This window comes from Crocodylus siamensis, chromosome 2 (genome assembly GCF_052110815.1).
Source record: "Crocodylus siamensis isolate JL-2025a chromosome 2, ASM5211081v1, whole genome shotgun sequence".
Lineage (NCBI taxonomy): Eukaryota > Metazoa > Chordata > Crocodylia > Crocodylidae > Crocodylus > Crocodylus siamensis.
In genome coordinates this window covers 263,804,310-263,829,779 of record NC_143396.1, presented here as the reverse complement: position 1 = coordinate 263,829,779, position 25,470 = coordinate 263,804,310, and the positions used below count along the sequence as shown (strand labels likewise).

General features: G+C 42.6%; 1 protein-coding gene across 1 annotated transcript in view; it reads left to right on the top strand.

The window, feature by feature from the left end:
- The window catches only part of EML5 (EMAP like 5), a 230,095-nt gene that overhangs the window by 96,771 nt on the left and 107,854 nt on the right, over positions 1–25,470 (top strand). The window contains exons 12-16 of the mRNA XM_090033857.1: positions 4,801–4,907; positions 5,310–5,428; positions 14,731–14,917; positions 17,185–17,290; positions 24,305–24,398. Of these exons, the coding sequence (XP_089889983.1) occupies positions 4,801–4,907; positions 5,310–5,428; positions 14,731–14,917; positions 17,185–17,290; positions 24,305–24,398 (613 nt within the window). The remainder of the gene's footprint in view (positions 1–4,800; positions 4,908–5,309; positions 5,429–14,730; positions 14,918–17,184; positions 17,291–24,304; positions 24,399–25,470) is intronic.

The window sequence follows — 25,470 nt, the reverse complement described above, 5'->3', positions numbered from 1 at the left end:
AAATTCAAGCCATTGAATTTTTCTCACCCGACATCTGTATAGATTGTGCACTTCAGTGGGACTTTTGTGGTCTTTGAGTCCTTTGCAACAGAATTTTTACATAGTCAGGAAAAGAATGAAAGCTAAGATCTGGCATTTTCCAAGGGGTGCTTTGAGTCTCAGAAGGTTGACAACCACTGCCTAGACTGAGAAGCCCTCTTCCTAAATTTCTGTTCTCAGTGTAGGAACTTAAAAACTACAGTCAAGTCACCTGTAATCTCATTAAACTAAACAAAGAGATTCTCTTGAGTCGTTCATTATGTTTTCCAATCCTTTATGTTTCTTGTACCTTCTTTTCTCAGTTCCTCTCTCTTTTTTATTGACATTCATCTTGAATTGTAGACACCAAAACCTGGTGCTAATGTGGTGGTCCACATACTAGTGCTTTATACAGAGGTAATACAATGTCCCTACTTTGACTTGATATTCCTTCTTATATGCATCCAAGTGTAGCATTAGTAACTAACTTTGGGCACAGAATTGTCTGAGGAGCTCACATTTTGCTAATTATCCATGTGATAGCTAAGGCTACTTATAGACATGAACCCCTCCCACCCACTCATCCCCCCCCCCAAAATGAAAAAAACCACCAACCCACTGCTTTACTTTCAGCTCAAGTGCACCCCTGTGCCAAGCGCAGCACATGTTCAGAAAAGGCATAGTATTGGTTTGACCTAGTTCACCCAACATCTGCATAGATAGCATGCTTCAGCAGGGCTTTTTGGCACATTTCTCTAATAGCTGATTGAATCAGCTTTAGATAAACCTGCCAAAAAGCCCCGCTGAAGCACCAAATCTATTCAGATGCTGGGGAGCCAAGTCAAACTAACATGCTGCTTCTTCTGGTAAAGTGCCCCCCACCATGTCTGTTAGTAGGCTATAACTTTATTGGTTACTGCTTCTGAAGACAGAATTCCACATCTGATGAGTGTGGCCTACATTCCTTGAAAGTTGGATCACATTTCACTTCGCTGTATTGTAATACATATAGCTTTCAACTTTTTTAACTTTATATTCTTCTGTACCTGTGACCCTTCATTTTTTACCACTCCATCAGTATCTATGCCATATGCAAATTTTATCAGGAATTCTGTTATGTTGTTTTACAGGTCATTAATAAAAACATTAAAATGAGTAGGGCCAAGAACTTATTTTTTAGGGACACCATTAGCAAGACGATGATTGATGATGATTCCTTCAGTTTCAAATGGCATTGTGATACCTGTCAGTTTGCTAGTCTTTAATATACGTATATTGACTACTATGTTGACTATTTTAATTCATTCCAGTTTCTTAATCAAAGTGTTTTATACCAGGGCTAATGTCTTAAGGAAGTGTATTATGGCATAGTGGCCAAGATTTGGGGTTGTGCGAACCAGATGAGGTTCAACATAAAGAAATGCAAAGTGCTGCATCTGGAAAGGAAGAACCCCCAGCACACCTACAGGCTGGGCATTGCTAACCTGACCACCACTACAAATGAAGGGATGTGGGGGTAACAATAGACCCTAGCATGAACGTGAGCTGGCAATGCGACACAGTAGCCGCTAGGGCCAATAAAACTCTGGCATGCATCGATTAATGAGTATTGGGCCAATAAAACTCTGGCATGCATCAATTGATGAGTATTGTGTCCAGTTTTGGGTGCCACACTTCAACGATGTGGTAAAGCTCGAGAGGGTCCAGAGAAGGGTCACCCACATGATCAAGGACTTGCATGGCAAGCCGTATGAGGAGAGGCTGAGGGGTATCAGAGTCTTCAGCCTAAAGAAAAGAAAGCTGAGAGGGGACCTGATTGTGGCTTACCACTATATCAGAGGCGTACATCAGGGGCTCGGTGAACAACTGTTCATCAGGGCACCCTGGGGGAAAACTAGAAACAATGGCCACAAACTCCTGGAAGATAATTTCAGGCTGAACATTAGGAAAATTTCTTTATACTTAGGGTGTCCAGACTATGGAACAAGCTCCCCACAGAGGTGGTACAATCATCTACCCTAGAGGTCTTCAAGAGAAGACTGGACAGTTATCTGGCTGGGGTCGTCTGACCTAGTGATCCTTTGTGGATCCTTTGATGATTATCTTTATCAACCAAACATGTAATTCATCGGAAAAAGGATCCAGTTAGTCAAGATCTATTTTTTTTATAAGTGTATAGTGATTGTGATTAATTATATTATCCTCCTTTTATTCTTAGTATTTGATTCTTGTATTATCTATTCTGTAGGGCTGTACGAAGCTTTGGTTGCCCATTTGATTCAGAGGAGATTTGGCCCGATTTGGCGGCCAAATCTCCGAATCCAAATTGAATTGGGAGATGCATTAAAAGGTCCAAATTGAATCTCAAGCCTCTGAATTGATTCGGAGAGATTTGGATTGGCTGGGAAGAGGCAGGCACAGTTGGGTGGCTGCGGGTTCTCCCATGGCTCCTCTGTCTGTGCCTGCCTCTCCCCGGGCGGGGGGAGCTGCAGGAGAAGCCCCCATGACTGCCCTACCTGGCCCCATCCCCCACCTGGCCCCAGCATCCCGACCCTTAAAAGCCCTGCACTCACCAGCTGCAGCAGTGGCAATCAGGGCTTCTGAGGGCTCGTGGCAGAGCCCCCCCTTTGCAGTGTGAGGCATAGGGGGGCAGCAGAGATGGGGCCAGGTAGAGCAGCGATCGAATTAGAATCTTTCTGAAAGGTACTTCTGGTCCACTTCCGGGCTTGCCGCCAAGCATGCAGGGGGGCTCCCCATGTTCCTGTGGGTTGCTCCATCTGCCCCACTATCACAGCATTCGTGAGCCGCACCTGGTACCTTGAGGTATGTAGAAAAAACATTTAAAGCTGTGTCCATGGCCAGATCACTGATTCGAATCTTCAGATTGGGATTCCACCAAATCAAATCGGTGACAGTGATCCGAATCAACGAATTGAATCACTGTCCCCGGTTCGGGCTGAATCGGAATTAAATAAGGCCTGTTTCGTGCACCCTACCACTCCCTTTCTAAGCATAATTCATTCTCTTATTTATGACTGGTAATTTTTAAAGGGCTTAAGATCCAGTTATATGAAAATGTATCTGTTTTAACCATGGAAGTTAAAATCTGTTCTCATGTAGATTTCAGGCTTCCAACAGTAAGTAGAACACAGTAGTCCCAGTTTTCAAAAGTTATTAAACTTGTATCCACAAAAATGTACTTTTGTGGATACAAATTGTTCAGTTACATGTAATGTAGGAAGTTTTATGTTGTCAGCTGATCTGGGTATACAGATATCCAGTTTGTCCAAACATGCTTGTGCTGAATTGGGAACTTTCCCCCTAAAATACTGTTTCCTCTGTAACATTAATAATTAGTCATTCCAGTTAGAATATATTATTATTATTATTATTATTATTACCAGGGATCATGGTTTTCTCTGATAAAAAAAAAAATTGCAAATTCTCTGATAAAACCCCCCAAATCTGCGATTAAAATAAAATGCCACTATATATCACTATATATCAATATATTGACCACAAGGATTCATTGATATATTTACACTTTTAAAGCATTTTGGAAGCCTACCAGTGCCTCAATCATTGTAATAAATTCTAAATAATTATAAATTTTGGTACTTTTATTTTGGTTTTTTTATGATGGAAAATCAGAGCTACCCCTGCCCCCTTAGCTCATGAAACTCAGGTCCAGGCCCCTCGCTCTCAAGCCACTCCCCAGGGACGAGGTCCACAGCCCCCCGCCCCTGCTGCCACCCATGAGAGGTGGTGGCTGCTGCAGCAGAATGGAGTGTGGAACCTGGTTTCCCCTTCCCTGCGGGCTTGGGGGTGGGTGGGTCTGACTCACCACCTCTGTGCACACTCCAGGGAGAAGTAGGTAGGACACATGCCCCCCAGATCTGTGTGTGGGGCAGATGCGGGCTGTGCACTGCAGGCTCAGGCTCCCCACTCTGCTGCCCTCCCCCCAGAGCCTCCACAGCCCAGTGGGTGGGACCCAGCATGGCAGGGCAGAGAGGGGCTGGGTGGGGAAGCTCCTTGCTGCTATGAGCTCTGCACTGCCCTGGTGATGTGACCCCAAGCTGCTACCCATGCTGTTGCTGGGCAGGCAGGGGATGCCTCACCAGGGTAACACAGGGCTTGCAGCGGCAGGAGCTTCCCTGCTTGGGCCTGCTCTGCCCTGCCATGCCAGGGCCTACTGACTGGGCTGCAGAGGCCCTCTGGGGGAGGACAACAGGGTGGGGAGCCTGAGCCCACAGTGGCAGCCCACCCCGTATACACATCTGGAGGGCACATGGTAAAGGGGGAATTGCTCATTTTTACCGTGGGAAAATGGGAAACTAGGATCCATAATTATTAGTAATAATACATGTCGAATTTGATTTTTTTTTTTAGAAAGGAAGGTGAATATAATGTCTGTTATTTCACAGTTGTGGAAGTTGAGAAACACCATTGAAAGAGTCAGAAAGGAACCAAGGTCTTCTATTGAACAGTTAGTTCCCTGTCTGCTGGAGACCACTGGAGTGTCTATGAAATAATTTAAATACATGAATGCTAGCTATTAAAAAGAAAAATAATGCAACATAGTTAAAGTTAAAAGAAAGTACAGGTTAGTGACCTATTGAATTAGGAAAATGATGAAACTTTAATTAATTTTTATAACAGATTAGCTAGCTCACGTTATAGTTTATCAGAAGTCATTACAAATTAGAATTACTGAAGTCTTTTTCTGGACTATACTCTATATTAATTAGGTTGTCTCCTTATTCTTTTTTTTCCTGATCACAGAAAGTCTAGTTGATTCTAATAGTGATGAATCAGATTCAGATCAGTCTGATGTTCCAGAGCTGGACTCTGAAATTGAACAAGAGACTCAGATTACATACCGTCGACAGGTAAGCTCTGAGTTTTAATAGCACAGGAACAGATTCTGACTTACTTCTGAAGATTTTACCTAGTCCTTTTTAAAGGGAACTGTAACATCAATTGAAGTTTTATTGAAATGCAGACTGAGCAAGAACTTTAGGATTTGGCTCATTGTCAGTATCTGATAAATTCAGAATACTCAAATACATCAGAAAGATGGTGGTTTCATACAGTCATAACAGTTTGTCATACCCTACTGTTTGTAATTAAAAAACAAATAATATAGCCCTTTGGCTACAGTCATTGCAGATGTCCACAGTGATATTATTGTACCCTTCTCTTTTGTGGAAAACTTTGATAGATGTTCCTCCCAGATGCTTGTTCTTCCTGAGACTATTTCTATTTATATATATGTATACTCTTTCTTAAAGGTTTACAAAGAAGATCTACCTCAGCTTAAAGAGCAATGCAAAGAAAAACGAAAAAGTGCAGCTTCTAAAAGAAGGGAGAGAGCTCCAGGAAACAGTATAAGACTACATTTTGTTCATGGGTATGAAAAATTGGGCTTTTGTCTAAAAGCAGACTGGATAGATGTCAGGCTAATGAGCCAATAATTCAAGTACAGCAAAAATATCAGACTAACAAACTTTATAAACAAATAGCAACAAATACAAGATTTACAGATTTAAGTGAATACATTCAAGATTAAGTTCAACTGCTTCATGTTTCATGTTTTTACAACCATAAAAGGCTTACTGCTATTCTTACAAAGAGAAATGGTTGTACTGTCAAGTTAGAAAGTTCTGATATAGATTGTACTGGAATCCCAGTTGATGTCTCATTATCTTGATAATGATTTCTAAATATAGGACTCAAATATCAGCTCCCGCTGCATATTTTTCAGTATCTGGAAAATAATTCTTCCCTCTATATGTGTTTTATTGTGTTAATATCAGTAGAGAATTTTTAGTTAAAGTTAAATAAGATGAGTTTCAATCTCTTTTTCTAGATGCAAAATATAGCATAACCTTTCCAAATATATTTTTTTGAGTACACAGCTAATTTTAGCAAGTTTTACAAATAAATGTATGTAGTGGTTTAATCACTTAAGTTAATTCATAAAGTCCTTTTAAGACAGTTAACCTCCGGCTTGTAGCCTGGGCCACTGCAGGTATGTGGCTGCATTTCCAGAATCAAAAGTGAATCACTTGCAAATTGGTTCAGTCTAGGCAGGATAGATTAACCTGCAAAGATTAGATCAGTTCAGGCTCAGGATTTTTGAATGTCTGTACTTAGTCCTGAGGAAACTTTTTTGAGAATTCTAATACGGACTTATGGTAGGGCACTTAGCTGTATTTAATGGTGCTTGGCTTAAGAACTCAGACTAAGCCATCCTATACAAAATGTAGCTTAGAGAAGATTCAGATTTTGGGGTGCCTTGTCTTTTCTTTCAGACCAGAAGTAAAACTTCATAGGTAAGGGAGTAGAGTTTGTATTGAGTTCTGGCTGGTTGCTAAATGGATATAAAGGTAACTAATGAAAAATTCAGGCTGAACGACACTTTTCTTTCAGTTCCTATGCTGTTATCAGTAAGTTGGCTTATTTCCAGATGAATATTAAGCAGGCTCACTTTCATAGATTTCATAGACATCAGGGCTGGAAGGGACCTCGGAAGATCATCGAGTCCAGCCCCCCACCCAAAGGGCAGGAAGTCAGCTGGGGTCATAGGATCCCAGCAAGATAAGCATCCAATTTGCTCTTGAAGGTGTTCAGTGTAGGTGCTTGAACCACCTCCGCTGGCAGACTGTTCCAGACCTTGGGGGCTCGGACAGTAAAGAAATTCTTCCTTATGTCCAGCCTGAAATGGTCTTGTAGTAGTTTGACTGTTCAACTTCGTCATCCCTTGGGGTGCTCTGGTGAACAAATGTTCCCCCAGATCCTGGTGGTCACCCCTGATAAACTTGTAGGTGGCCATCAGATCACCCCTGAGCCTGCGCTTTTCCAGGCTAAAGAGTCCCATGGCTCTCAGCCTGTTGTTGTAAGGTCTGTTTTCCTGACCTCTGATGATGCGCGTAGCTCTTCTCTGGGTTCTCTCAAGCTTCTTCACATCCTTTTTGAATTGTGGAGCCCAAAACCTTTGGGCACTTATTCAAGTAATGTTTTGTTTTTTGATTTTCTTCAGGTGCAATGAACATTCCTTAGCTCTCTGCACAAGATCTAAAATGTGGTCCTTGAGAGACCATATACAGCTAGCTGCTGGAGAGAATGGGGTGTGAATAACTGCCACTACAAAAGCATTGATATGTTTGGGTTATTTGTAAATTTTACCCTTCTGCTCAAGATACAAGCACTGTTACAGCAGCTCCAACTTTGACTTCTGAGTGGTTCTCTACACTGGGTTAAAAAAATTTTCCTGTTGACATTTTGAACAGGAGCTAGTGAGTTTTGAAGATTTCTAACATCTGGCAAGCCACAGGCAGGTAGGGTATAGGTTTTGTTTTTCTGGACACAATAATACTTTTTGGAATGTTGCCTGTGAATTGGGTATAGAGCTGTAACGTGAGACTTGCTGTCGGTAACCTTAGTATCCTTTTGGCTTTTTAACTGGTTGTGGAAGCCAGAATAGCAGCAGTAGGTTTTTGTTTTTGTTTTATTTTGTTTTGTTTTTTAATGATATGATCTTCTTTGTTTTTTGACTGTCTTAGGTCTCCTCTACAATGTGCAGGGAAAGGCACAATGGGATCTAATGCATGACTCATATAAGCACACCACCTGCCATGCCACACATGCATGGCAGGAGGCACGATTACGGGATTGTGCATTAGATCCTACTGTGCCTTATTGCTGGTGCAGAGGGCTCCCCCTGCATGAGCAAGAAGCAGGCTTCTGCAGCTGGGAGCCTAATGGACCCCAGTTGAGGGGCTTCCAGCTATAGAGGCACCTCACATGCCCCAAGGCTGAAGGATGGCTGCTGTGGCGATTTTCCCTCCCCCCCCCCCCCCCAATCTGGGGATGCAGGGAATGCCTGGGGCTGTGGGTTGCTGCAGGGGTGTGCCCCCCACCTTAGGGTGTGTAAAACTCCTAGCATCAGAGGATCTCTGTGATCCTCTGGCCCCAGGGGTTTTATGCACCCCCCAAACCTTAGAGATCGCAGCAGCAGTGATCCCTAGGGTCTAAGGGTTTAGCACCGCCCCCCCCAATCCCTGAGGATTGTGCCATCCATGATCCCCAGGATCTGGGGGTTTCACGCACCTCCGAGCCTTGGGATTGTGACTGCCGCAATCCCTAGGGGTCAGGTGTTTTTTGCGGGCAAGGTGCACCTCTGTGGCTGGAAACCCCATCAGCTGATAGAACTTCCAGCAGCAGGGGAGACCACGTATAAAGTTTGTACACATTTTTGAGGTCTAACTTTATAACTGGTTAGAGCTTTTTGTTGTGTGATAGCTACTTTGCATATGTAGCTGGTCTCTTTATCATTGTGCAATTAATCAGTTAATTATGCAATACCTGTAATGTGTAGACAGGGCTTTATTTGTTATGCAGGTGGATCACTTGAAGATCACTTGAAAACTTCAGCTAGTTCCGAATATAAAAATCAATTTATTTTGCAATGCTTTTGTTATGGATCACTTTGTGCTTATGTTGTAGATATTTTCACTGGCTGCTGCCAAGTTACTTCATTCTATTCCAGCGGTTGTTTTTGAACTGTAAAGCTTTTTTTGTTTTAGGCCCTATTTGCCTTGGATTATTTGAGCACTTCTTTTTTTTTAACCTTCTGTTTATTATGGAAGACCTTTCTGAATACTTGGACATAAGCTGAAGGGATTCTTAAGGAAGGTTGGGGTGGTTTTATTTGTTGGGGTGGTGTTGTTTGCACAGGTTAATATATGCATCTAAGAGTTGATAGACATGTCGTAGAAAACAGATAAAATAAGGTCCTGTAAAAGTATAGTTATAGTACAGAGAATTATTTGTCAGGCATTTCAAGTACATTTTGGATGTTACAAACATCCTTGTTGGAGAGATCATTTTCTCTTTTGATTTTACTAACCATGATTTAGACTTGTATCAAAAAACTTCTAGATAATGACTTGGGAATATTCTGTACCAGTGAATTAATATGAGTACAAGCAACTGAAAGGTTATTAGACTCAGTCAAGCCTCTGTTTTCTCTCTGTCCTCCTACTTTTTACCATATGTATCTGTTCTTTAGAAACTAGATTTACTGACTTGCTAATTGTACAGTTTATGGTAAAATCTGATCTGTTCTGTAATGTTTCATTTCTTTAAGTTCCCTCAGGCAAATTTTAAGAAATGTTTCAAGTTCCATTATTTCTAAAACATTTTTGAGAAGTACAGATTCCTGTAGCTACTTAATTAAATAATCTGATTTGTGTTGTGTATTCAGAATAACTTTCTAGATATTTTTCCAGTAAAACTCACACTTCTATGGCTTCAGAGTTGACTCGGATTTTAGTAACAAAACTGTTTAAAACTATTTATATTGTATATATCACATAGTATGAAACATATAAGGCAAAATAGCTCTTAACAGTTTCCTTGATAATGGTATTGCATTATGATAGATCATCAAAGGTTTTGCACCTGCCTGTGGAAATAACAAAACTCTGTTTTTTATCATGAAACAGAATGATCCATCTTCTCAAAATGTTTTACCAGTACATACACAATTATTGTTTTGGTTTTAGGTCTCTCTTTTCCTTGTGTTGACATTCCTTTGCTTCAGCAGTAGCTACCTTTCCTCTTGCTGTCACTGCTTTTTTTTCTTACGAATTATACTCTCTTACTCTACTTAGAATTTTTCCCATTCTAGGTTACAGTTTCTCTAGTTGCTTTACCTTTATAGAGTCTACTTCAACTTTCCTTAGGTTATTGGATCAAATTCAGCTCACTGCTCCTTCTTCGCCTTTGGTTTCTTGTCCTTTCTGGATCCCTTTACCATTCAAATTTTCAGTTATTAATTGTATCCCATTCACTGGGGTTGTTTATATTCTATTCTGGCAAGCAGGTGGAATTCATTGCTTTGGGTATGGTTTCTCCAAGGTTAAGCCTCATTTTACAACTTCTAGTCTCTTATTTCTAAATGATTATATATTGGAGAGGTGAAAATTTCTGTTATGACTTACCTGAATAATCTGCTTTTTGCTGTGGATTCAGTCTTAATTTCACTATAATTTTTTTTTGCCAAGAATTTCTCTAAAATGTTTTACACTGGACCACCTTTTGTTAATATCTTATGTTCTCTATATTGTATAATTACATTGGGGGTGTCTAACCTTTTTGAATGTGGGGCCAGATCATGAACTTTTTATCACCCAGTGGGCCGGCGAGCCATATTCAAAGACCTCACAGAAAGCAGTATCACATCACCCCCCCCGAAACGAAAGTACAGTATTTACTTTCATTTCCTGTCCCAGCAACTCGGGCCTCAGAAAACAGCTTGGAGGGCCACATGTTGGACAAGCCTGAATTCCATGATCTAAGATGAGGTTCCCCCAATTTAACATTGGGGTAAAAGCGTCCCCCCCATCTTTAGAATTAAGTATGGGGGTGAGGGGAGCAGGCAGCTAGTGTGGCTTGGACTTCAGCCCCTACTTGGAATTGGGGCTGTAGCCACAGTTGTCGTCTCCCCCCCCACAACTTCTGCACTCCTGCATCTCCAGGGGAACTGGGATTATTACCTTGGAGAAGAGAAGACTAAGGGGGGATTTAATAGCAGCCTTCAGGTACCTGAAGGGTGATTCCAAAGAGGATGGAGCTAGACTGTTCTCAGTGGTGAGAGATGACGGAACAAGGAGCAGTGGTGTCAAGTTGCAGCAAGGGGAGTTTAGGTTAGATATTAGGTAAAACCCTCTAATGAGGAGGGCAGTAGAGCACTGGAACAGATTACCCAGAGAGGAATGTCCATCCTTAGAGGTCTTTAATACACAGCTAGACAAAGACTTGAGTGGATGATCTAGTTGGGGGTGGTCCTGCTTTGAGTGAGGGGTTGGACTAGATGACCTCCTGAAGTCCCTTTCAACCCTAACTTTCCATGGTATTATGATTCTAAGTTTTCCCCATACATAAGGAGAACCATGGAGGAAACTGAGGTAGAAGGTAAGCGCTGGATGAAAAAGGGTAGGATTGCTAGTATATCACGGTAGGTAGGAAGAATCAGTCTAAGTCAAGGGTGCCCAGCTCCCAGCCCATGGGCCAGATTCAGCTCCATTGCTTCCAAATGTCTGGAGCATGGAGGGCCAGATAATGTGCATGCTAAATTGCCTGGGCAGAGGTGGTGCTGGAGCCCAATCTTGATGCTCAGAGGCCTGATCCAAATGCATGGGGATGGTGCTGGGACCTGATCGTGGCATGTCAGGTCCAACCAGGGCCATGCAGGGCCAGATGTAGACAGCACAGGGCTGAATCCTGGCACATGAAGCCTGATCTGGCCCACAGACAGGCCCTGCGTCACTCACCTAGCTCATGGGACCAAAAGTTTGAGCACTAAGTTATAAAGTTCCTTAAAGTATAAGTTTAGAAGCTTGTATGGACCTTAATAGGAAATGGGTAAAAGGACTTAAAGATAGGGCTCATAGCTTACAAATAGGCTTAAGAAAGGGAGCAGAGTTATAGTGTGGAAGCTATGAAATGGTGAAGTTAAGGTGGATGCTTTTCACTTTGTGAGTACAGGAAAAGCCATATTTCAGAGAGATTGTTTAAGACTGAGGGTCGAGATATAAATGCAGCTGGAATGTTGAGGTCAAAGTTAGAGGTGCTAGTGACTGGGATGATTATTATCCATTAGGAGGGACAAAAATGAGGATGGTACAAAGAAAAAGACTTGGGAGGAAAGATCAAGAGAGCTGTTTGCTACTGGAAGTGTTTTTTTTAAATTACACCCAGGACACAGGATGAGATACGTGGGCATTTCTGTCACATATCAGGACATTCTAATATTTTAACAATGTTTTTCTGAATGAAAGTTTAAAAAAGATGGTTTTAAAGATGAGGAAATGTTTTATTTTAATATTTTTATTGAAATTAAATGTTCTGAGTTAGTTCAACATTGAACTACACGTGGTTGTAATGCAGTAATGCCTTATGGGAATTTTGCCTTCACACTGTCATTGTTTCCACCAAAATTTTCCACAGTGTTTTTTCCAGGCATGTGACTCGCATTGTTCTCCATACAGCTTGGTTAAAGTACAGCCTAGTGCATCATGGGAGTTTGTGGAAGAAATCAAACTTTGCATTGTAGTTGAATCAGAACTGACAGAGCCAGCTTTTCATTATTTAGGGCTATACACAGGCAGAATTCCATACAGCAAGGGGAATCACCCACGTGTCTGTTTCAAAGGATTTCTCGGACTCTCTGAGTTTACAAGCATATTTATACTTAAGACAGAGAAAGAGAAAAAAATATGACTTTGGAGAAACAAAACAATACTAAATTACTCAGACATTTAGGAAGTTTACTTAACCAATCTGTACACAGGTTAATATAGCAAGACAGACCATGGCATGCAAGATTCCTTATCTCAGAACATATAACTGAAATAAGCAGTATCAGCACTTCTGGTCTCTGTCTGTTTTTCTAGTCAAATAGGCCAGAAGCCAACTAAATTTACTCCTGCAAGTTGTAGTCCAGTTTAAAACTCCAGCCTATAGGGGAAGTGAGGTATGGAATATCACCCTGACAACCTGCACCCCAGGGTACTCAAGGAGCTGGCGAGCGTCATAGCCCAGCCCCTGGCACAGATCTTTGAAAACTCCTGGCGCTCTGGAGTAGTGCCCGAAGACTGGAAGAAGGCCAATGTGGTGCCGATCTTCAAGAAAGGGAGGAGAGTGGATCCGGCTAACTACAGGCCCATTAGCCTGACTTCTATCCTGGGGAAGATCTTGGAAAAGTTTATTAAGGAGGCCATCCTTGAGAGACTGGCCCAGGCTAACATTCTAAGGGACAGCCAGCATGGGTTTGTTGCGGGTAGGTCTTGTTTGACCAATCTCATTTCCTTCTATGACCAGGTGACCTATCACCTGGACAAGGGAGAAGAGATTGATGTCATATATCTTGACTTCAAAAAAGCTTTTGATCTGGTATCCCATGATCAGCTCTTGGCCAAACTGCCCAGTTGTGGCCTTGGCTCCACCACGATCCGCTGGCTGGGAAATTGGCTTCGTAGTCGGACCCAGAGGGTTGTGATTGATGGCAGTCACTCATCGTGGTGCCCTGTGACCAGTGGGGTCCCTCAAGGCTCTGTCCTGGGACCCATACTGTTCAACATCTTCATTAACGATGTGGACATTGGAGTCAGGAGTGGACTGGCCAAGTTTGCCGATGACACCAAACTTTGGGGCAAAGCATCCACGCCAGAAGATAGGCGGGTGATCCAGGCTGACCTGGACAAGCTCAGCAAATGGGCAGACGAGAACCTGATGTTGTTTAACACCGAAAAATGCAAGGTTCTCCACCTTGGGAGGAAAAACCTGCAGCACCCTTATAGGCTCGGCAGTGCTACGTTGGTTAGCACTAGAGAAGAAAGAGACTTTGGGGTCATCATTGACCACAAGATGAACATGAGCCTGCAATGCGATGCTGCGGCTAGTAAAGCGACCAAAATGCTGGCATGCATCCATAGATGCTTCTCGAGCAAATCCCGGGACGTCATTCTCCCCTTGTACTCGGCCTTGGTGAGGCTGCAGCTGGAGTACTGCGTCCAGTTTTGGGCTCCATGGTTCAAAAAGGATGTGGAGAAGCTTGAGAGAGTCCAGAGGAGAGCCACGCGCATGATCAGAGGTCAGGAAAACAGATCTTACGATGACAGGCTGAGAGCCATGGGACTCTTTAGCCTGGAAAAGCGCAGGCTCAGGGGTGATCTGATGGCCACCTACAAGTTTATCAGGGGTGACCACCAGGATCTGGCGGAACATCTGTTCACCAGAGCGCCCCATGGGATGACGAGGTCGAACGGTCACAAACTCCTGCAAGACCGTTTCAGGCTGGACATAAGGAAGAATTTCTTTACTGTCCGAGCCCCCAAGGTCTGGAACAGTCTGCCAGCGGAGGTGGTTCAAGCACCTACATTGAACACCTTCAAGAGTAAATTGGATGCTTATCTTGCTGGGATCCTATGACCCCAGCTGACTTCCTGCCCTTTGGGCAGGGGGCTGGACTCGATGATCTCCCGAGGTCCCTTCCAGCCCTAATGTCTATGAAATCTATGAAACCACTGCATAAGCAAATGTAATTATTATTGAACTGACATGAAAAAAGAAGCTTAAGTTCAGTTCAGCAAACTGAAGTGCTTGGGTTCCTATCAAACCAACCTAACACAAAAATTCTTTTTCTTTTCCCGATGGCAAATTAAAAAAATTGTAAAATCAAAATTTTGCTGCAGAAACATGTAATTTTATAGAATCTGCTTATTTTGGCAGAAACATTTCCTCCCCTGAAAAATCCCAGTGGCAAGGATTCTGGTTGTTTTTGGAGTACGTTATTCAGCCTAGCATTCCAGCAAAACTGTAGCCTGTGTAATTGTATGCCTAAATTCCCCCTGAAGTTTCATTTGGAAAAAAAAAAATTTGTTGTAAAAGAGTACTCCTAAATAAGTCTCTTGCAAGTGAGTGGTAGATGTAATGATATCTGTACATTAATTACATTTTGTAAGTAGCATCTTTTGGCAATAAAGAAACTGATAATTTTAAGGGATCAAAGTAGTAATAGGTAAAACCTAATGAATTACTTACCAAACTTAAGAATTGAATTCACATGACATGTTTTTTCTATAATTAATGCTTAGCATCTCTATTTGCAATACTGAGATAAAAACTAGATTTTTTTTGTATTAGTTACAGAGGTTACGACTGTCGGAGTAATCTATTTTATACTCAGACTGGTGAAATTGTATACCATGTTGCAGCAGTTGGTGTAGTATACAATCGACAGCAGAACACACAGCGCTTTTATCTGGGTCATGATGATGACATCCTCTGCCTTTCTATTCATCCCTTAAAGGACTATGTGGCAACAGGCCAGGTAAAATGCATGTTTAGTGCATTAGACATGTGAAGCTATTTTAGCAAATGTATAAAAGAATATTTAGGATCTCATAATGTACAAATGTGTCACAGAAGGTTTGAATTGTGTTGGAGACAGGGTAAGGTTTAAGAACTGATAACATCCATCTTTTCCCATATGTTTTGTTCAGTTACTTATGAAGTTTTAAGTGTTTTTTATGATAATAAATGATGAATTAAAATAAGTACAAAATTGTTTTTTATTTTACTTTTAAACCACGTTTTATTACTTCACCACTGAAAAATGGGAAAAGCTCTATGAAAATAATATTTTTAGGTTGTTAAAGGAAGCTATCAGAAACATTTATCTTGTGTTCTGGCCCTTCAGTTTAGCCTGCGCCTGGTTAAGTTTTTGATTTATCTTATGTCCATATTTCTCAAAACCTCAGTTCTGTTTAAGTGACATTTCATCAATCTCTAAGCAACATACACATTTAGTGCCCATTCAAGTCCATTATTTTAAACTTCTGCTTTCTTAGGCATTGTTTTCACAACAAGAATCTAGGGTTTAATTTGGGAAGAAGATTTTGATTTTTAATTAAGTCCAAGCCTAAGAAGCCTGCTGATACAACTGAAGACAAACATTCTTAGTTGGACAGCTCACCAAATCCTTTGTAATTAAAAAGCTATAATTTCACACTTACAATGGCAGTATTCCTGTTCTGGATAAAAAGTATATCAAAAGTTAATTTAAACAGACTGGCTCACTTAAAGATTAAAGTTTTATGTAATTCATGTATTGACTTCAGAAGCAAAAAGAATTGGGGCTGGAGAGCCAGAATCCTAGGTTGGTGGTAGGGGCACAGGGCTCTTCCAGGGAGAGCAGCTGTGGCAGGGTCCTGAAAGAGCCCTGAGTTCTGAGAGCAGGGGGAGAGGGCCTGGGAATGCACTGTGTTGGGAGTGACTGGACCCCTGAAGTCTGAGTAGTGCTTGTGCTGCTGCTCCCAAGCACTTGGTGTGTGGGGTGGGGGAGCCGAAGCAATCAGGGTTCAGGGACCCAATGGCAAGGAAGTTAGTCAGCTTCAATATACATATTGGATTTATTTCACATTACAACCTGCCTGACATCTGATTCACCAGATACCTGACAGACCTGGCCTGTTACACTTTTCTTCTCCCTTCCCCATTCCTCTCCTCCCCTTCTCCTTTTCTCCCCTGTGTCTTCCTAATTTCTAGCTATTTACTTTTTCACAGTCAACCTCTTTTCAACCTTGAGTTACTACTGTAGAGTTTCCCATACTCACCTTTGTTCCCTCCCCACTTCCTTCCCTGTTCTACCTTTTGTTTTTCTAATTTCCACCTATTTACATTCTCACTGACACCCTGTCACACTTTTAGCTTCTTTAGAGTCTCAGAATAGCAGTGATTTTCTATGCCTGAAGAAGGGTGATTGTTCCCAAAAGCTTGCAAAGAACTTTTTTTCAACTACTCAGTTGATCTAATAAAATATATCACATCTTTTATCACATACAAAGGGCATGCACATCTATATGGCTGGCTCTTTGAAACATTTCAAAGATGTTTGAAAGATTTCAGATGTTACATCTGTTTCCATTTTCTTTTTATTCACATTTAAGCTTCAGGCCACCCCATATAGCTGTAAGTTAATAAGTTGGAATTTCTATTCCCTTCTGCCATAAGAACCTTTTTTAGCTAAGTTTGTGTGAACTGCTTTGGTGATGAAATACTGAAGAATATAGAATTACACAGGTACTTTGGTTACGATTTAAACTCCAGAGCTTTTATTACTAGTAATGTTGCATGGAAAGGAAAGAAGTCATCTTGGTCCTAGTGTACTTACAAGCTAGTAATAAAGACATCCTTTTTTAAAAATAGAACAATTGATACAAAAATAGCTGAGACAATAAGCAGTGCTTTCCTCATGTCATCTGTGGAGTCTATTTTCAAATAGAATTTTGTCATTAAGATTCCTTATTGTGTTTAATCTATTCACATTCTTCCTTAGAAAGAAGAAAGGGCCAAATCTAGGAAAGTAGGGTATGAGGCAGATGGAAGAATTTTCATGTCTCTAGTAGGACTACAGTATTATTTGATATACTTATAGACAAGGAGTGAGGGAAAGATGAATCATCAGTTTAAATTGTTTTAAATACATCATTTATGTATTTGCAATTGTAAGATAAAATTGTGCTTTTGAGAAAACATGCAAAATATGATGACCAAATGTAAGTCCCAAACAACTTCCTATATCCTTTTCGTTTTTAGGTTGGTCGGGATTCTGCAATACATGTCTGGGATACAGAGACAATCAAACCACTGTCAGTATTAAAGGGCTATCACCAATATGGTGTTTGTGCTGTTGATTTTTCAGGTAATATCTATATTTTTAATTATTTTATTCTGTTTTGAAAATACAGTAAAAACTTTTTTATCCGGTATGTGTGGGGCAAGAGGGGTGCCAGTTATCTTAAAATTCCAGTTAACTGAGAGTTATACCTATCCAGGGAGACAGGAATGCAATGTGGCCACCCTTGCCGGGAGGAGCCCAGTGCTGCCCTGCCCCAGCCCACAGCAGCAAGCTCTCTGCCCCACACAGATCCCTTTCCTGTCCTCCTGTCCAGTAGCTCCTCTAGAAGGGCTTCTGGCAGCTTCTTTATGGGCAGCATCACTAACTAATGTAAACAACATTACTTGATACGCATGCTGGATAGAGTCAGCAAAGTTTCTGGTTGCTGAAGTGAGGATTTGTATTGGGAGATATTGGAAATTCTGGCTAGAGTATTCCAGTTTGTAAAATTCTGGTTAACATAGCTTTCACTGTATAATGATTCTCAATTTAAATGTGAGTGGGTGTAATAACCTGTAAGTTGGAACAAGTGTTATAAGTGGATGATTTGGAAGGTGACACCAAGAAGCTCCATGTGCTGGGGGAATTTCACAGTAGCTTGGAGCATCCAATGCACCTCACTGCAAGGCAAGCAGCACCACTGAGCACACAGCACTTCAAGTTCTTGCAGTCCAAATGGAGTCCCTTTATTATTGCACAGAGTGCTGGTGCATGAAACATAGTGGCAGTGGGCAAGAACAATAGCAAAGAGTGTGTGATTTAAAGTATCACCTACACAGCAAAGAGAGAAGGTATCATGGAGAGACTCAGACCATTTGCACGTTTGGATTTCCAGTCAAAGAACCTGGCAGCAGCATGAAAGCAATGGAAGGAAGAACTGACTTTGTACACACAGCTGATAATGGTAGACTGGTATGAGAAAATGAAGGTAAAACTTTTCCATTACCTCATTGGAATAAATGGCAGAGAACTGAGAGCTTTTTGGTGAATACTGTGACCCCAGAGATTATGGAAATGTACTGCTGTTTTTACCTGGAATCAGGATCTAGAAAAAGTGTTACAGAGCTGAAAATGTTGACATCCATATGTAATTTTGGAAAGATCACAGACTCCCTTATTAGAGATGGAATTATTTGTGGGACATCTGATTCTAAGCTGAGAGATTGTTGCAAGAGGCTGATCTGACTCTGGACAAATACCTCTGAATTTCACAGGGAGCTGTATTATCTAAGGAAAGAACCAAGATAATTGCAAATGCAAAACATGTACATACCTTCAGTTTAAAAACAACGTAGGGGACTGAACAAAGATAGGCAAACTGAGAATGCAGTCCCCCGGTGTGGGTACTGCAGACAGTGACACGAAAGACTGCAAGAAAAATGCTGTTTACCAGTAAAGGTGCCTGGGCAAGGGAAACAGAACTATTTTGTGGCTGCTCCGCCCGGCTCTGTGGGGCCCCACCAAAGCGTGGGGCTCAGGGTGGTTGCCCCAATTCACCATACGCTAGGGACGGCTCTGCCTAGAGGCTAAGCTCAATTTATAACAGATACAAGTACAGATTTAAGTACAGCCTGTATGACTGACAAAATGCAGAGTACCTATAGCCCTGGTAGAGCCATTCAGAGGAGCAAACCCACCTAAGAAGAAGGGACTTTATTAAACCAGTGGAAATAAGCACCAACTGGATAAGCTACCTGGTAGTGGTAAGAAAACCACCTGGTAAACTGAGGATTTGTATAGATGCAAATCCTCTTAACAGGACATTGAAAAGGATCCATTATCCATTGCCCACTCTCAAGGACGCATTGCCTGAACTCTGTTGAAGGCAAAACTGTTCACAGTTTGTAAAATGAGAAATGGGTTTTGGTATATCTAGCTAGATGAGCCTTCAAGCCATCTGACAATCTTTGCAGTACCCTTTGGCAGATACTACCGAGTAAAAATGCCCATGGAAGTCAATCCTGCCTCAGCTATCCCAGCACAAACTGGGCACTAAGGGGACTTTCAGGAATCAGAATTGTAGCAGATGAAATCCTTATTGTAGAAGGCAGAGATAGCGAACATGATGCTAAGCTGCGACAGCTCCTAAACAGGTGTAGGGAGCAGACTATTAAGTTGAACCCAGACAAGCCAAAGCTGAGATGAACTGATGTCCCCTTTTGACCTCAGCAGGACGATAGATAGCTGAGAAATTGAGAACCATTAAGGACATGACCTGAGAAATTGAAAGCCATTAAGGAAATGTCCAGACCAAAAGATGTGAAGGGAGTTCAGTGATTTATAGGCATGGCTAACTATCTTTCCAGTTCTGTACATACTTCTCAGAGGCTTGTGAACTTCTAAGGCAGCTAACACACAAGAAAACAGCATGGGACTGGGCAGAAGCCCAGGAGCAGGCTTTTGAAAAAATAAAGATACTTGTAAGTGAGGTACTGATCTTGAAGTATTACAACCCAGCAGAGCAACTACAACTACAATATGATGCCTCAGAAGGCAGCCTGGGAACAATATTAATGCAGAACCAGCAACCTGTAGCATTTGCTAGTTGAGCCTTGACTGATACAGAAAAAAAGTTTATGTAAATAGAAAAGGAACTCATAGCTGTGCTCTTTGAAATGAAACAATTTCACCAATTCACCTTAAGATAGAAGGTGAATGTACATTCTGATTACAAGCCACTGGGACACATTATGAAGAAGACAAATCTCTAGAGTACACCAAAGCAACTATAACACATGCTATTGTGATTCCAGTGCTACGATGCGAATGTCAGGTACTGTCCTAGGAAGTCCCTGCTAGTGGCAGATACTCTGAGCAAGGCCTGTGTTCCAGAGTACACCGCATGTGGCTCTGTGGAGTAGAAAATCAAATTAGTCAATTTGTTACAATATCTCCCTGTCTCCAAAAAGAGTCTCCAGGCAATATGAGTGAGCACAGAAGTGAAGGGCTATAAATTGATATAAACTGTACTCCATGGGTGGCCAGACCACAAGGAGCAAGTGCTCCAGAAAGTCATTCCCTCATCTGACAGGTTAGGGATGAGTTTTGTGCACAAGGTTGGATGTTGTTTAAAGGTGACAGAACACTAATCCTGGCCGATTTGAGACAGGATATCATGAAAAGAACACATTTCATGCCTGGGAGTAGAGGTGTGCCTATAGCGAGCTTGGAAGTGTGTCTACTAGCCAGGCATGAATTTCCAGATGAGGATTTACATGAAGCAGTGTGAGGAGTGCAAAGAGCATGGAGACAGGAGGAAAAGCTGCAGCCTCTTGACATCCCAACATGACCTTGAAAAAAGATTGGGACAGACCTGTTTGGGCGTGTCCACACATACAAGCATGTGTGCTTGCAGCAGCTCAAATAGAAGCAGTGCAAATTTGAGCCGGGGCTTTTTGCCTCAGTGCATATGCTCAGGCATGCGCTTTGTTGTGGAGTAAATTGTGCCAATTGGGACAAAATAACGCTGCCTGGCTTCTCCCAGATCTGCAGCCACGGGAATCTAGAGCCCGAGGCCAGCACCTGTGCTGTCCCCAGCAGTATAAAAAGCTGCCCTGTCTTGGTCCTATCTGTACAGAAACCTGCCTTGGCAAGCAGCTCAGGGCTACTCGCTCTCAGGAGCTTCTGGGACCCAGCCACTAGGTACCTGGGGACACCACCCCTTGTGCAAGCTGGACTGCTGCAGCAGCATCCCAAATCCATTTTTAAAAATACCCCAAAATCCATGTTCTTCCACAACTAAAGCAAAAGACCACACATGCACGCATGCACGACCCCCGAGAAAGAGAATGCGATCAGTTGGGCAATGCTTTATTGGTATACTTAGAGTGTTAAAGCAGTTTGGAAGCCTACCAGTGTCTCTATCATCATGATTAAAATAAATTCTAAATACCTGTATGTGTTGTGTGCTTTTGGTTTTCTTCCCACATGATGGGTGTGAGATGGAGGGACATGGTGTTTGCAGGAAGGGGGTGGGTGGGGGTGTATGTGGAGGGATGTGGGTTGGTGTGGGGCAGTTTCTGGGGGGACTGTGGGTGTGGGGGACCTTGTGGAGGGGCTGCTCAGGAGAGGTAAGTTCCCTGGCCCCCACAGGGTGCAGCCCCCCCACAGCACACGGAATGCCCCCCCCCCACAGGGCCCCAGCTCTCCCCTGGAGGCCCCCCTGTCCCCCACAGGGACCCAGGCCTGCTGCCTAGGGCCCCCGCCTCCCAGCAATTGCCCCACACCTACTAGGGTCCATAACTTACTTTTTGCAGCAGCAGCAGGAGTGGGGCGCTCTGAGCCTGTTGCTGCCAGCTTCCAGCTCTTGGGGACCACATGCCGGGCCCAGCCGGGTCCTCTTGGCCTTGGGGACCCTCTGCTGTCTGGCCAGGCCAGTACCATGGCAGCAAGACCTGGCGCAGCATGCCGGGACTGCATGCCCAGCCCTGGAGGCCCTCTCATGCCTGGCTGGGGGACTGGAGCAGACCGGCCTGGCTGGGTGGCAGAGGGGCCCCAGGGCTGGCAAGACCCGGCACACCTCTGCCCCGCTGTCCCTGCAGGGAGGTGGCGCGTGGTGGGACCTGGCCCAGACTGGTGCGACTCGCTAGTCTGGCTTTGCACCAGAACAGGTCACACAGCTCTGGGAGGCATGGCTCCTGTACATGCCTCCCAGAGCTGTATGACCCGCTTTGGTGCAAAGTCAGACTAGCAAGCCGCACCAGTCTGGGCCAGGTCCTCACCCCCTGCAGCCCCAGGGACATCCCCCCTGCCATTCCCTAACCCCCCAATCATCCCCCTTCTACCCCTCAGCCACCCACACCCATAAACGCCGCCCCCACACACGCACCTTGGATAGCAGCAGGAAACTAGAGTGTCTCTTTTGGAGGACTGACTCCCTGCTGGCTCCTGGCATGGTCTAGGACTGTGTCTTGCTGTGCTGTTCTGTAGAGTGGGTTTTTTTGACCCCTGACATTGGAGGCACATGGGCTTGCCTGGATGTGCCTGTTGTGTTCAATGATAGAAACTATAGTATAGGTCACGGTAGATATTACTCCAGTTTTTGGCAGGTAGACTATCCAGAGAACAGTCAAACAAGAGAAGTAATGGGGATGCTGAAGGCACACTTTGTCAAGTATGACATACTCAGTACCTTGTATTGAGAGGCCACAATATACAGCAGAGGAATTCAAAAGCTTTAGCACAAAATGGGAATTCAGTCACAAAACTCTTTTCCAGGATATCCACAAAGCAATAGGCAGGCAGGATCAGCTGTTAGAACTAATAGAGAGTGCACAAAGGATGATATGATCCTCATTTGGCTTTGCTGGATTATTGCAATACCCCCTGTCAGGGACTTGAGAGCAGCCCTGCACAGACACTGAGGGGGCAAACAACCACTACTTCCCATAAAGGAAGCTGAGGAGGCTACTTTCTATGAGGGACAGCCTGCTGAACCTGAGTGGAGGGAAAGCAGAAAACACAGAGGGGCTTCTAAGAGTATGTCAGGACAGACAGGCAGCGTATTACAATAGAGGAGCCAAAAACCTGAGGTCTCTCCACATAGGGGAGACGGTCTGAGTTCAACCATCCAGCAGTCGTACAAAACAATGGCAAAAGGATACTATCGAAGCTCTTATTGAGCCAAGGTCCTATAAAGTAACTACCACAGAAGATTTAAAAAAAAAATGTGGGCATCTGATCATTTCTTTTCTCTCTGAGCCACTCTTAGTCACAAGAATCAGGAGTCCTCCTGGCATTGTGAGCAGGGATATTTTTCTGTCAGAAACGTCACATGCATTTAACTTTGGTTCTGCAGTCTGTACTTTGGGTGAGATCCACCCATGGCAGAGTATAAGTTGAGAGACTTGGATCATGTCTGTTCTTTGGAAGAAATATCGTTTTCTCTTTCTTTTCTTATTTTGCCATGGTAAGGAGCCCTTATCACTTGCATCTTTTGTGCATTCTGCGCCTCAGAAGTCAATTTCTGACATGTTGTTGATTCCATACTCTGTGCTGCATTCAGGGATGGTGCTTGGGTTCACCAGGCTGTCCTATCCCATATGTATGAGGGAGCATGATTCTGAGACGATGCATTCTGGTAGGGCTTGAATTTCTGATACTCGGAGAATTTCTCATCTTCCTTGTCTCATACTTTTCAGAATGTTGTTCTCTTTACCCTGTTTCCAGGAAGAAAGCTCAGGAGCTTTAAACTAGATGTATGTGATGGGAAGATATCACTCATGAATATGAGAAGTAGTGTCTCTTCTTACTTGGAGCTAGATCTGATTATATATGTCACGATTGTCTCAAGATGTTATCCAAAATTATCAAGATTTGGAAATATCTCATATTTCCTGAGAGTATCCCAGGGGTATTTTTGTAAATGCATTTTGCAATCATTCCAAAACATTCCTTCTTCAGTAGAGGGAGAGAACTAGCATCTACCCACAAATTCATGGTGCCATATGCACGTTAAAGATTTTGTCAATCTAGGCCATTACTGGTAGAGTAATGACCAGCATGTTGTAGAACGTGGAGATCACTCAATTAGGATTGGAGGGATATCCTTGAGGCTGATTGCTGGTGTGTAGGATTCAACGTGGAGGTTTACTCCCAGTGTAGACAGACACCGGGACAATGATGTGGCTCAAGCTTATCTGCCCTTTCCAAATTTTTGAAAAAAGGTAAATCAATATTTGTTGTCCAGAAATCTTAAAAGTCCAGGATGGGCAGATAATATAGGTCACTGAGACCATGTCAAAGTTATGAGTAGAACCTGGAAATTATTAGCTTCAATCCTGTCCACTGGACTGAATCCATCCATCTAACCATAATCTATCCATTATTTAAAAAAAAAAAAAAAAAAAAAAAGCAACCCCCCTCCCAAAATCACTTCTGCCTAAATGTAGTACACTGTGCTCTATTTTATGCGTCTCTGTATTCTGTTATCTCTCAGCACTACATGCAATGTTTGATATGCCTTAAATTAATATAATGATCTGGTTTCTTATCGAGGAGTAATGCACTTTATCTACTCTGATACATTTCCTTTTCCAGCTGATGGCAAACGCTTGGCTTCTGTTGGTATAGATGACAATCATACTGTTGTACTCTGGGATTGGAAGAAAGGAGAGAAGCTCTCAGCAGTAAGGTAGGAGTTCAACTTTATTTCAAAATCTGTACTAAAATTAATTTTCAAATAGTAATGTGCAGAATGAGTACAAATAGAAATTAGTATTAGAAGACATAAATGAGTAGTTATCTTTACTTTTTAGTTCACCTAGTCAGTGGTTTTGGCATGTTGAATCTCTTTCAGGAGCAGAGTTGTAGCTAAAGTAGAATCAACAGGAACTCCTCTGAAAGTTAGGGGTTGAGACAGAAATAAGAATTAGATATGTTCTTACGGACAGGTTATAGAGGTTTTCTTAACACTGTTGTGCAATTGAGTATGTGGGACATTTTGTAACAGTTTCTTCAAAACTCACTACATAAACCAGTATTTGCCATGTGCCTAGTCACAGGTAGTATATCGCTCCCGTCAATTCAAAACATAGACTGTACATAATTGTTGTCATTCCTTTTCCACCAACTGGAAGCAGTACATTTACTCAACATTTCTCCTTTATGTAGTCGCTGGACCTAGAGCCTCTTTCTTATTATTGGTGCTGGAATTACTTGGCTTCATCCACCTTCCAAGCTGCTTGCACCTGAAGTGCTTTCCTAGGTATTCTACAGATGTTGGCATCTGCCTTACCTTTTCACAGCCTGCTCATCATAGGTCTTCAGTAATGGCACCTTTTCATATTGCATCCCTTTCCAGTTGTGCGGTCTGGAAGATTACAGTTGTTTTCTCTTAAGGATATAAAATTCTTTTTGCAGATCCTTTCTCCTCCTTCCCCAACCCTTTCCTTTGAGGCTGTGGAAAACTGTGTGTGTCACTGGTTGTGACTGACTAAGGCAACATGATCTTTTCCAGGTAGTTCAAATTCTCTTCAGTTGAAGTTCTTCAGATTTGGTCCCACCTTTCTGGTCTTTAAAATATGTGGCCAAGAATGGAGAAATTAACTATGGTTCTCTTGGCTCATTAGGTTTCTCCTAGTGGATGGTCTATAAGCTTGTCTGTAACACGTCTTAAGGATTTTTAATTCCTTACCTTTTAAGTGGCTATTTGGGAAAAAGAGAACACCAGCTTGCTGTCAGGAGAGAGTTCAGGAGCAAAGATC